At 37.7% G+C, this 13281-nt stretch overlaps 1 protein-coding gene across 1 annotated transcript in view; it reads right to left on the bottom strand.

Annotated features, from left to right (window-relative positions):
- The window catches only part of Wdr62 (WD repeat domain 62), a 459879-nt gene that overhangs the window by 110159 nt on the left and 336439 nt on the right, over nt 1–13281 (bottom strand). The window contains exons 15-16 of the mRNA XM_067135382.2: nt 13075–13179; nt 1939–2060 (exon numbers count right to left, since the gene is read on the bottom strand). Coding sequence (XP_066991483.1) covers nt 1939–2060; nt 13075–13179 — 227 coding nt within the window. The remainder of the gene's footprint in view (nt 1–1938; nt 2061–13074; nt 13180–13281) is intronic.

Consider the following 13281-nt stretch of genomic DNA (forward strand, 5'->3'; position numbering starts at 1 on the left):
CTTGAGATGTGTAGATGTCTGCTCTGCTAATGGAGCTGCGAAGAAGAAACAGGATTTTTATGGGCTAAGAAGATATACGTAGGTGGATCAAAAGGTTAGATGCACTAACGTGCCGCAGCAGAGTGCTAAGTGTAGCAAACGTGGGCACAGCAGAGAAAGGGGCAGACACTGCCCACACGTCTGTTAGGCAGGTCGTTGTGGTGTCTCGTCTAGTATTGTGTGAATAGCGGCCAAATGCAATGGCACGTCAACTGGACGGTCACTCCAAACATGAGGTGCGTGCGACAATCTGATTCCTATGGGCCAAAAGGAAGAATTGCACGCACATTCATTGTGAAATTAGAGCTGTGCATGGGGAGCGGGCCATTTCCCGGCAAGGTATCGTAAAGCGGTGTCAGCAATTCGAAGCCGGACGCACGGATATCACGGACAACCATCGCGAAGGCAGGCCCGCAAAGTCCAGGACCCATGCAAAGGTCAACAGTGTGAATGCTATCATTAGACAGAACCAGCACATTAAAATGAGAGAAATCTCGACGCAGCTGAACATTACATGTAACTAATCTCATTATTAGACCCGTATTGAACTATGCTATGATATACTAACAATTTGTTGATTGTTTTGATCCACCTTTTCAATACAAATTACAGTTTGTGTTGCTAAGTTGTAATGTTACAACACTAATTTACCGGGACATGTTTCGCTTTTATTCACAAGCATCATCAGCCTATACAATTGCCTCAAGGTTTGTCATATTTGGATTGTTGTTACAAATTTCATTACATTGAATGTAAATCTAATTTCAGTGATAACAATATTTAAAACATAAGAATAATATACACATTAAAAATTATGACAATAAGATTTGCAATGTAAAAATGGAGTAACTCTTAATTCTAAAACACATTAACGTCCAAAACACAGTTTTTACAATTTGAAAATTTGGCTAAAAATTGTTTGCAATGTTAAAATAAAATTGATTCAACTATAATTTGGCATTAAAATTTGAGCCATAAATATAAATATTGGATGTTAATATATAGGAACCACAGTTTCTGAAGTGCGTTGGTTTCTAGAATACAGTAACATTTCAGTATTGAGAATTTTAGTTAAGAATTGTGCTCTCTAAATAATGTTATTTAAAAAGACTGTAATTTTGCATCAGTCTGGCAACATCCACCCTACAGTCCCAACCTAGTGCCATGTGACTTTAATCTGTTCGGTAAGCTCAAAACGGAGCTTGGTGGTCGATGTTTCCAGACCGATGGGGAGGTGAAGGCCGCTGTCTCCGAGTGGTTGCAGAACGCTGGAGGAAATTTCTATGCTCTGGCATCGACAAGTTGGTTGTGCGTTCGCAGAAATGTTTGGAGTCTCTTGGAAACTACGGTATTTGGAAAAGTGACGTTACAATGTATGTCGTTATAGTCGTATTGCTGCTGCATAGGTGGTGTAATAAATGGCCATAACTTGGAAGTGCAACTTATTTTTTGACCTGCCCTCGTAAATCTGAAAGAATTTGGACCGATGGGTCAGAGCTCCTCTCCAAAGGTGGCAACATGTAGAGATGTGAAGCTTGTCCTAGTTCTATCGAGCGTTCTATGTGACTTGTCTCTTCTTTCTGTTGCTCCCTCTATCCTCTGGTCATTGTGAGTGTTCCTGTAATTCTTCTACCCTCCCATTATCCATGATTTATAACCCAGCGAAGTAATTTGGCAAGAAGAGTGGTTAAATGTGAGGTCCCCTTGTTTGTAAATTTTCTAGCAAAGATATGGATAGAAACTGGGAGATATGGATACTACTTGTCTGGATATATAATCATGCAGATCAACGAGTCCTAAACTTGCTCCAGCTGAGTATCCGCAATGGTTATCAGAGATGTTAAAGTTACCAGCAAATGACACCATTCAAGAAATGGATGTTTCAAGAAGTTCACTTACCTGCCAGTCTCCTCTGCTGGAGGGTAATAGATGAGCCTCTGCAGTTGTTCAGGTTCCGTGGACTCTCCCTCACCTTCTGAGTAATCCTCTACGTCTCCATCATGCTCTGTGCTCTCCATGTCCTGAATATGGGATATAAATTGATATATGATATACTTTTATGTCCACAGTTAGTACATACTAGGCCTAACTGATGAGTTGACTTTCCTAATAGCTACAGACTTACTTCATTTAGTCTAGGCCACAGAACACAACATAATGATCATTATTTCTTCATGAAATGCCCGCAGCAAGCACCGTCTGTTAAAAATATATATGCTCCCACCAATCACATCACATACAAAAATTTCATTGACATATTTTCTTCTCAAAGTACAGCCATCAGCCAGTTTGTATTCTTTTATGACTATTGATATCATGTATATATAAAATAAGAGTTTTGTGTGTACATTGCTCAGAATTTGAAAATAATGGTATTTCTGTATCGGTCATGTCCACAGTAACAAGGAAATGCACCTTTTACTTTTCTGTAATTTCCGTCTGCCTGTCTGTCTGTATGTATGTATGTACACGCATCACGAGAAAACGGCTGAAGAGAATTTAATGAAAATCGGTATGTAAAGTCGGAGGATGAACCACTACAATCTAATTTTATTCACGCTGAGTGAAATTATAGTTTAGGGGAAGGCCTGAAATTTAATTCTCAAATATTTATATTATTAGTGGCTCTATCGAAAAAATACGTGGGTCGAGTCATAAGTCATGGCAACTTTTTGTTTTCTCGTGAAGAGGAGACAACGCAGAAAATCTAAGATATGCATTTGGAAACGTACGGTATGTATTTGCGTATGATGCCACTAGATTGTGTATGTAAACAACAGTGTGGGTCTAAGCATGCCCCCAAATGCAGTGTGTGAGTGAGAGCATCACAAAATGGAAGTCGTCAAGCAGGAGCAACGATCGTATATCAAAATAGCAGTTCCCCGCGTGAGGGGCACACTGTCAATGCAATTTATTACAATTCCTTTTTGTTGTACCAATTGCGCCGTGCAGTGCGAGCCAAACCTCCATATCTTTTGGACAACGCCATAACCCTACACGATAACGCGACAGCTCACACAGCAACCATCGTTCAGCGTTGCTTACAACGGTGCGAATGGGAGGTTCTTCCACACCCGCCTTATTCACCCAATCTGAGCCCATGTGACTATGATCTAATCCCCAAAGTCAAGAAGTCACTACATGGACAACAGTTTGCTGACAAAGAGGACATAGTAACAGCATTTCAGAAAGAGGAGTCACACGTTAACGATACACATGCAGCAAATGGTATTCAGCACCTGCCCCACCGCTGGCAACGCACAGTGGAAACCTTGGGTGATTATTTCGATGGTCTGTAACCAGCGGAGACCTGTCCTTTGTACGTAGTCTTGTGTATTTGCTGTCTATACCATAATAAAACAATGTTTACCAATAGCCTGTGTTCTGTCACTTTCCTATGAGAATCTCCTGAAGTCAGAATATGTCTTCAGGCACTATGCATAAGTTCATGCCCTATATTTCCAAATGCATATCTTAGGTTTTCCATGTTGTCTCCTGTTCACGAGAAAAAAATAGTTGCCATTACTTACGACTCGACCCTCGTATTATATAACTAAAGTTATATGGAAGTAAATTTCCGATCATTTATGTGTCATACATGTTTACCGTACCGGCTATGATAATGAGATATTCATGAATTTGTATTTTTGTTGCTAAGTCCATATCAACGCCGAGCCACGAGAAAATGGGTAAACAGAATTTAATGAAAATCAGTATATAGAGTCCCGGAATAAGAAACAACAGTCTACGCTGTAAACAATTTTATTCACCCTGGATGAAATTGTAGTTTAGGGGAAGGCACCTAAAATTTAATTTTTAAATACCTACAGTAGGTTATTGGTCCTATTAAAAAGTACTACACAAAAAAAGGGAGAATACAATTTCCGATCATTTATGTTTTATTCAGGTTTACCGTACTGACTATGATAAGAGTGGTATTTCAGAGTCGGAGGAAATCTAAACGTGAAGGCCTACAGTATCAAAAGCACACAACATTAATCAACAATAACATTATATTAAACATTGTTTGTTGTGATGTTCTTTGTCTTATGCTGCCACTCAACTCCAATAGATGGGATTACTGTTGCGAACCAAGTAGAACAGCCTAACTGAATATTGATGGGAAATAGCTGGGGAGTTAGAAAATCTTCTTTTTTAGCATTCTATTCCGCTGGTTCATACATTTCCTGATACTGCTGGTACGTAACACACTGGTTCATCATAGTATTCCAGCTATTCGATCCCTACTCTGATGCGCTGTTTTGAATGAGCAGTGTGCACATGTAAGGCAGAGGCTCACTTAGTAGTAGTAGTAGTAGTAGTAGTAGTAGTAGTAGTAGTAGTAGTAGTAGTAGTAGTAGTAGTAGTAGTAGTAGTAGTAGTAGTAGTATAACCTGATCTAGATTTACAATTTATGCCTATTCCAAATTATAGCACCAAGATTCACTAAATAATTCCTAATTCAACCCTGAAAAGAGCTGTTTCTTAAGAAAAGCTTTTCCACTTCACTTTTATTAAATCTACAATCATTTTATTCCAAATTAGCAGTGAAGAGGGGCTTTCTCCTCTGGCCTGGAGGAAGAATTTGCCTTCAAGTCAGATAGTTTTTTCCCCCGCCAGTGTAGTGAATCGAGATTTTATGATTCATCGTGTATTCCTAGCAAACAGAGTAGTAAAAGGTCTAGTTTTTGCCCTGGAAATCTCCATTATTCGACCCCACTTCCCCGAAGAAGAAAAGAAAAAAAATAGGATGAAGAGTGTTCACGGATCACGGCTGTCTGCGGCTTGGTCATTCCAGTTCTGAAAATTTGGATTGTTAGATCGAAAGTATAGTACTGTTCGTTGAAAGTGAGAAAATGCATGGTTTTCATTTGATCAAGTATTTCAAATGAAAACATTGCTTTTAATCATGTCATTCCTACTGACGTCATTGTAATGACCTATGTTCCTTTCAGTTGGGAAAATTACTAAGAGTGTCTTTCTGAGGATGTAAAAAGGCAGGGGGAGACTGTGTGTCTGCCATTATAATGCTCCCCAACTTGATTGTGACTGATGGTAGGCAAGCAGGCCTACCGTTACAATGAATGTTCCCTAACCCAGTCTTCATATGAGAAGAGCTATGCAATTTAATACAATCTACATAGAATTCCGTAGCGAAGCACAGATACATCAGCTAGTCTATACATATAAATAAGAGTTTTGTATGTACATTGCTCTGAATTTAAAAAGGATGGTATTTCTGTATCGGTCGTGTCCACAGCAACAAGGAAGTGCACTTTCTAATTTTCCGTAATGTCTGTCTGTCTGTCTGTCTGTCTGTCTGTCTGTCTGTCTGTCTGTCTGTCTGTCTGTCTGTCTGTCTGTCTGTCTGTCTGTCTGTCTGTCTGTCTGCCTGCCTGTCTGTACAAACATCACAACAAAACGGCTGAAGAGAATTTAATGAAGATTGGTTTGCAAAGTCGGGGAATTAGTTGCTACAATCTAGGCCACAATATTTTTATTCATGCCGAGAGAAATGGTAGTTTAGGGAAGGCCTAAAATTTAAGTCTCGCATATTTAAGTTATTGGTGGTCGTATTGATAAATACTACATAACTAAATTTATGTCTTATACATTTTTACTGTACTGGCTATGATCATAGAGATATTTATGAATATGAATTTTTGTCACTAAGTCCATATCAGCGCCGAGTCATGAGAAAATGAGTAAACAGAATTTAATGAAAATCGGTATGTTAAGTCAGAGAATAAGGAACCAAATAATTTTATCAGAAGCCCTAATATCACAGAATCGAAAGAAAACTAAATGTGAAGGCCTACAATATAGAAAGCTCATAAAATTGATCAACAATAACATTACATTGACCATTGTTTGTTGTGATGTGCTTTGTGTCTTCTGTTGCAACTCATCTCCGATAGATAGGATTACTGCTGTGTACCAAGGTTTTCTTCAATTTGCTTTAGGTCGCACCGACACAAATAGGTCTTATGGCGACGATGGCATACGAAAAGGCTAGGAGTGTGAAGGAAGCAGCCTTGGCCACAACTCTTTGCGGGCGGAAATATATATATACATATATAGTCGACTTTTCTTACACTCCGGACGGAAACATATATAGATGTCCTGTTCGAAAATCACGGGCTTATTAGCCGAGGAGGTGCCCAAATATGCTCAGAGATGGCAGGAGCTGTTCTCTCAACTCTTCCGGTGAGGGAAATCCCTACAGTATCTTGCTGAGTTTGTTTTCCTGTTTGTGGGAGTTACGTAATACATATGTTCCGTGACGTAGTTTTCTTGTGTGTGTACTTCTTACACATTTTTGCGGTTTTCCGGTAAAATAGCATTGTGTAAACAGATCAGTAATACAGACATAGTGTCAATATTGGATAATACGGTTGAAGAAGTGTCTGATTTTAATGAATGCGAGTCTGAGGATGAAAATTCTTTCTCCAGATCATCTGAGTGCAACGACACAAGTGACGCTGAAACAGATAGCAACAGAGAGGACGACTGGGCGGACGTGAGTAATAGGGAACCTGGGCCAACAAATATTATTCCTTTTTGTAATACTGATCAAAGGCCAATGTTACCATCACACTTGGATACCGATATGCCCCCTGTAGAATATTTTCATCTATTTTTTGATGATGAAATATTTGATGATATTCTCAATGAAACTAAATTACATGGGGACAAAAGGAAAATACAGACAAAAAAAAAAAGTGGTGTAAACTATTATTCTTATTTTGATGTTCATTAAAAAAAAAAGCAGAATGAGAAATTGGCATCACCCAACATTGCGTGACATAAAGGCATTTATTGGAGTTTTGAGGATCCATCACCTTGACACTTACAAATTCAGGGTATTATTTTTGTACAGTGTAGGTTCAACTGCTATGACTATTTTCTGACAGATTTTTCACTTTCTGAAGGACAAAGACAAAAACTTAAACCAAAATATCATTGAAAGTAGTTTTTTGTACATATATTTCATAAAGCGGACTACAGTGTACTTCAAGATAACCACTGTCACACCATAAAGTGGAGTGTGCGTTGTGCCATTCTTCCAATGAAAAAATGATTTTACGATTTTTATTTTGGCTTCAAACCGCTTCAAATAAGGATTTCCACTCCTAAACAAGGTATATGGTATATTTAGGCATATTTTCATGGTTTTAGTAAATTTCCCGAAATTTTGCATGCGTTTTTATTTAATTTTCTTTGCCACCTACGGCCATAAATGACGGCCATCCACGAAGGGTTAATTAAGTTACAGCCCGGTGTGAAAATGGGAAACCATGGAATACCATCTTCAGGGTTGCTGACGGTGGGGTTCGAATCCACTATCTCCCAGATGCAAGCTCACAGCTGCGCGCCCTTCACCACATGGCCAACTCACCCAGATGTACTGAGTGTAACAGCCTGCCTGAGTATTTAGATGAAATAAGTTTCATTATGATAGATCCGTATTGAAATGTGATTACAATAGAGTTAAACTAATGTATTATTAAGGTCCACCTTTTCAATACAAAATATACAGAGTTTAAATCACATAAACGATTAGGGACCAGTTTCAACCTAATATTAGGTCATCAGCCTAAAGCAAAATTAAAACATAAGTACCGAAGAAATCAAACAATGTAAAGACAATAAGGTCTTGTAAATGAACATACCATGTGAGATATTGAGAAAAGAATTATAGGCTGGCTTCCAAACGATGCTGCTGTTCAATCAGAGATCAACTGAAATTGTAGGAACACTGTCTTCACAAGATTAGATATATAAACATCGCTTGGAAGCCAGCCTTTTTCGATTTACATGACCAGCAACTTAAGGATTACTTTTACAACTTTTTTACTTTTTACAGCTCACTGGACTTTTTTATGGATCTCTATTTTCTAACATAGTGTAGCACATCTCTGGATTCTTAAGCCTCCATGCGCAACAATCACCTTCCTTCAAGTTCCAATAAACAGAAGAGCCTTTCTAGCATCCATGTGTTTTTACGTCTATGAATATCTTGAAAAATGACGTAACTTCGTCCCAGTGGTTCTTCGAATGTACAACAGCACATTTAAGGAGCAAGCATATATTGAATTCCTTGACCTACAACTGAAAGATTTCCATCCCTAACAACTTTTTAATGCTGTATGGCGCACTGGACTTTAATTGTAAATAAACGAAGTGACTTCGGCTCAGTTGTTCTTCAACTGGATAACAGCATCTTGAAGGAGCCAGCATATACTAATCTCCTTATCCAGCAACTCAAGGATTCCTATCTTTAACATCTTTTTAATGCTCACTGGACTTTTTATGAATCTCTGTCATGGAGTTATTTTTTAACATAGTGCTGCACATCTCTGTAATTCTTTTCTCAATATCTCACATGGTATGTACATTTACGAGACCTTGTGTGTCTTTACATTGTTTGATTTCTTCGGTATTTATGTTTTAATTTTGCTTTAGGCTGATGATGACCTAATATTAGGTCGAAAGTGGTCCCTAATCATTTATGTAATTTAAACTCTGTATATTTTGTATTGAAAAGGTGGACCTTTAGTTTAACTCTATTGCCTGAGTATTGGTGGGAAGTAGGTAGGGAATTGGATAACTTTCTTCTTTAGTATGCCATTCCTCTGGTTCATAAATTTCCTGATATTACTGATACGTAACACACTGGTTCATCATAGCATTCGACCTATTAATCCCTACTCTGAGGCACTGATTGGAATGAACAGTGTGTGTATTTAATGGAATAATGGCAGAAGAGTGTTCATGGCTGTCTATGGCCGGGTCATTCCAGCTCTGGAACTTTGGACTGTAGGATCGGAACCGTAGTAATGTTCGTTAAAAGTGAGAAAATGTGCAGTTTTATATGACAACATTGCTTTTAATCGCTACATTCCTACCGACGTTTTTGTAATGAGCTATGTTGAACTCAACTAGGAAAACCACAGAGAGTCTTTCTGGGAATACTGTAGCAAATCACGGGTACATCAGCTAGTTATTATATACAGGGTCTTTATTTATACTTGGCAAGGACTTTCTCACTCGACCTTGGCCGCCAGTGACGGTTCAGTTGCCAGCTACCTTGCTGTCATTTATTCAGAGTCAAATGTATGGTCCACATTGAACTGTGAATTTCTATCCACCTTTATTTAACTCCATATATGTTAATCCTCCTCGCGTAACATCCATCGTCCTTCAAGATTCTAGAAACAGAAGAACTTTCTTCTAGCATCTTACTTCACATCGACATTAATTTCAAGTTTATAAACATCTTGAGAAGACAATGTTACTGTAATATCAATTGATCTCTGAATGAACAGCAGCATCGCTTGAAAACCAACCTTTTTCGATTTCCATGACCAACAACTTAAGCATTACTTTTACAACTTGTTACTTTTATACGGCGCACTGGGCCTTTTTATGGATCTCTATTTTTTAACATAATGTAGCACATCTCTGGATTCTTAAGCCTCCAAGTGCAACAATTACCTTCCTTCAAGCTCCAAAAAACTGAAGAGCCTTTCCAGCATCCATGTGTTTTTACGTCTATGAATATCTTAAAAAATGACATAACTTCGTCTCAGTTGTTCTTCGAATATACAGCAGCAAATTTAAGAAGCCAGCATATGTTGAATTCCTTGACCCACAACTGAAAAATTTCCATCCCTATCAACTTTTTAATGCTAAACGGCGCACTGTACCTTAATCATAAATAAACAACGTGACTTCGGCTCAATGGTTCTTCAATTGGATACCTGCATCTTAAAGGAGCCAGCATATTCTAATCTCCATATCCAGCAACTCAAGGATTCCTATCTATAACATCATTTTAATGTGCACTGGACTTTTTATGAATCTCTTTCATAGAGTTATTTTTTAACATAGTGCTGCACAATTTCTCACATGTTATGTACTTTTACAAGATCTTGCGTGTCTTTACATTGTTTAATTTCTTCAGTATTTGTGTTTTAATTTTGCTTTAGGCTGACAATGACCTAGTACTAGGTCGAAACTAGTCCCTAATCATTTATGTATTTTAAACTCTTTACATTTTGTATTGAAAAGGTGGACCCAAATAATATACTAATTTACTCTACTGTAATCACAGTTCAATACAGATCTATCATTATGAAACGTATTTCATTTAATGTACGGCAGAATATGGTGCTCAAAATCATTATCATGCATTTCACTCACCGCGTTTACAGTTTATGCTCAAAATCATTATCATGCATTTACCATGCATTTTATAGTTTATGCTGAAAATGTTCCCCATGCGCTGCCAAACATAATCGGCATCTCCTAATGAAGTTTTCGGTTACTCTACCGAGTTCTTCAGAAACTGATGGATGCAATGGCAGCTCTTATATTGTCTTTAAGTTTAGTGTGTGAGGGTTGGTCTCATAAACTACATTTTTTAACATACCCCACAAAGAAAAATCAGATGCCGTTAAATCTGAGCTTCGAGGGGGCCACAGATTTTTACTTATGATCCTCGTACCAAACACGCTTCCGTAAGGAGATAACGACCTTTACGTCCATTTTTATTGTTTACTGAACCTGTACGTTTGAATCTCTTGGCCAGTTGTTTTATTATTCGATTGATAGGAACGGGTCTCCCTGGAAACTTCGCTCGAAACTTTTGTCTTGTCCTAGCACACGATTTATGTAATTTATGTAATTAATGATTAATGTAAGTATTGTGCAGATATACACGTTCAGGTAACGAATATTTCACATTCATTACAGCACTATACACAATCACAATAAAACACTATACAATACGACATACAGCACACAGTAGCTTCATTGAAGATCCTACTATCTCGGAGCTCAGCTCTCAGCATCTGCAGGAAATGCCGAAAACTGCGTGCGCCAGCGGCCGATAGCGGCCTGTCATCGGCGGCCAAGGTCGAGCGAGAAACTCCTTGCCAAGCATAAATAAAGACCCTGAATATAGGACAACAAATTTCATGTGCAATCAGAAATACAGGCCCATGACTACATTTCCAAATTTCTATACAAGCGTGATTATCGATTTCCTCTGCATCTACCTACAATAAATAATATTTCCTCAGCTATGAATAACCTATAATGAGAACTTCTAGTGCCTTTCTGAACACTCAGTCTTAAGAATACCAATATTAAGACTGAGGTATTTGGGTGCTCAGCACTAATCTTGGCCCTAATAATACCTACATCTTGATTTTCACAGACAAATTTTGAAAAACAAACAGGAGGGAATTTTCACGCAAATGTTTGACTTCAATCTGGCAAAAAGTTGTCTGTAAAGTTTCTACAGGTATTATGTTATTGATTTTATGTCCCACTAACTACTTTTTTGATTTTCAGACAACCTGGGTTGCTGCAATATTCATTAATATGCTGGAAAATTTACCAATATGAGCCTGGGATAAACAAGAGCTTCAACAGGAACCACAACTACAATATAATCTACTGCACAATGTCCTCTTACATCATCAGGTTTTACCTCCTGTACCGAGGACGTTTACTAACATAAATAAAGCATTATTTGAACTCTTTCAGATCGTTTTGGACCAGACCCAATCCGAATAATCAAATACTGTATCCAAATAATTGGATAATTTAAAATAACAAATGTTTCTTAGCAGAAAAAAAAAACTAAATTTCCAAATAATGTATTAATTGAATGACTACAAGAGCAATGGTGATTACATTTTGTACTGTACTGTACTTTCATATATTAATTTACTATATCACTGCTTGAACACACAGTCAAAGTCAGTTGTTTCAATGTGTGAACCCATTTCGACAAACTCCCATCTTCACTCTAGAGGACAAACACAAAGTTTAAAATCAAAGACCTGTTTTTTTTTATTTTTTTTATTTATGTCTGAAATTGTTGATGTTCCCACTCCTTCATATAATTGTTCAATGACTTTATTTTGTCTGCCTACAATAAAACAACACATTTTCATTTAGAAGCCATACTGTAGAATAGAACAAAGCACTGCTCACAAACAAAACAAAACAGAACATGGAAAACTGAACACCAAGGCCATACTGACAGTGACGGACAATGCGATACTGGTGAATCATCATGTATGTATGTATGTATGCGCTAACGCTATAGTTGTTTCGCAGTTGGCGGGCCAAATACAGTGCCTGAATACTGAATACTAACTGTTCGCGGGGAGAATGTGTCTTTTTAAAACGTCAATTTTTCAAATTTCTTTTTCTCCTCAAAGCAATCCAGAAAATTGGTGGTTTATATAATTGAAGTTCTACTGTGCTATCATATTACCTACATTATTGATACAGATTTGTAGGCCATTCTGCAGCCGCATACAACACTCCGAAGGATATCACAATAAGCCTATTTCATTTTGCCTGGTCAACTATTTGAAGCAAGAGTTAAGAAAGCTGTAGACCTACTAGTAAACTAAAAGCATAATCAATTTGAGAACTTGCTTGCTGTACGTATGGCATGCGATGCTCTGGTAAAAATGTTATGTTGTTTTTATTAATATTTGTCTAATCTGTAAATAAATGTTCAAAGTTCATACAAAATGGTATTTTTGTACTTATCGCAGTGATTTTAATGATTTTTACCAGCAATTTAAGTGCAACTTCAAACCTACGAGGAAAAGTCAGCTTGATTTTAGAATTAAAAACTTGGTCCAAAAAGTGTGAAAATTACATGGGCAAATCAGGTATGCTGGCACTCCTGCCCAACAAAGTGCAGCAGTGAATAGCCCTGCATTCAAAAATAAACTGACGGCAGTTAACCCCATGAAAACACAAAATAAATCAATTGGTTAGTTGTTATTACCTTCCCTGTTAGAAAAAAAGTTTACATGAATTAAAAGTTATAATAAGTGGAAACAAACTGCAGACCCTGAAAATGAAGTGTAGTATAAGTGAGAATATGGATTATTATTTCCTTACATCACTACCTACAAGGAGAGCTCTTTACACACAAATTCTTTTTCAGTCCTCTAATAAAGAGAACAAGTATGAAATATTAACACGTTAACCAGGCACCTCATATTTGTAGCTCCCAATGCTGCTGTCGTCTGTCAGGTGTCGACTTCGTGCTGAGTCCGTGCCATCGCTGCCTCTTGTAAGCGTCATCTTCCCGGTCGACACCTGGCAAGACAAGCGAGCAGCATGAGAAGAGCAACGATACAGTTACCTTGGTCCACACATAAAATAAATCACGAAATTCTTCACACGATAATAATAAAATGT

Source organism: Anabrus simplex, chromosome 1 (assembly GCF_040414725.1).
Source record: "Anabrus simplex isolate iqAnaSimp1 chromosome 1, ASM4041472v1, whole genome shotgun sequence".
Taxonomy (NCBI): domain Eukaryota; kingdom Metazoa; phylum Arthropoda; class Insecta; order Orthoptera; family Tettigoniidae; genus Anabrus; species Anabrus simplex.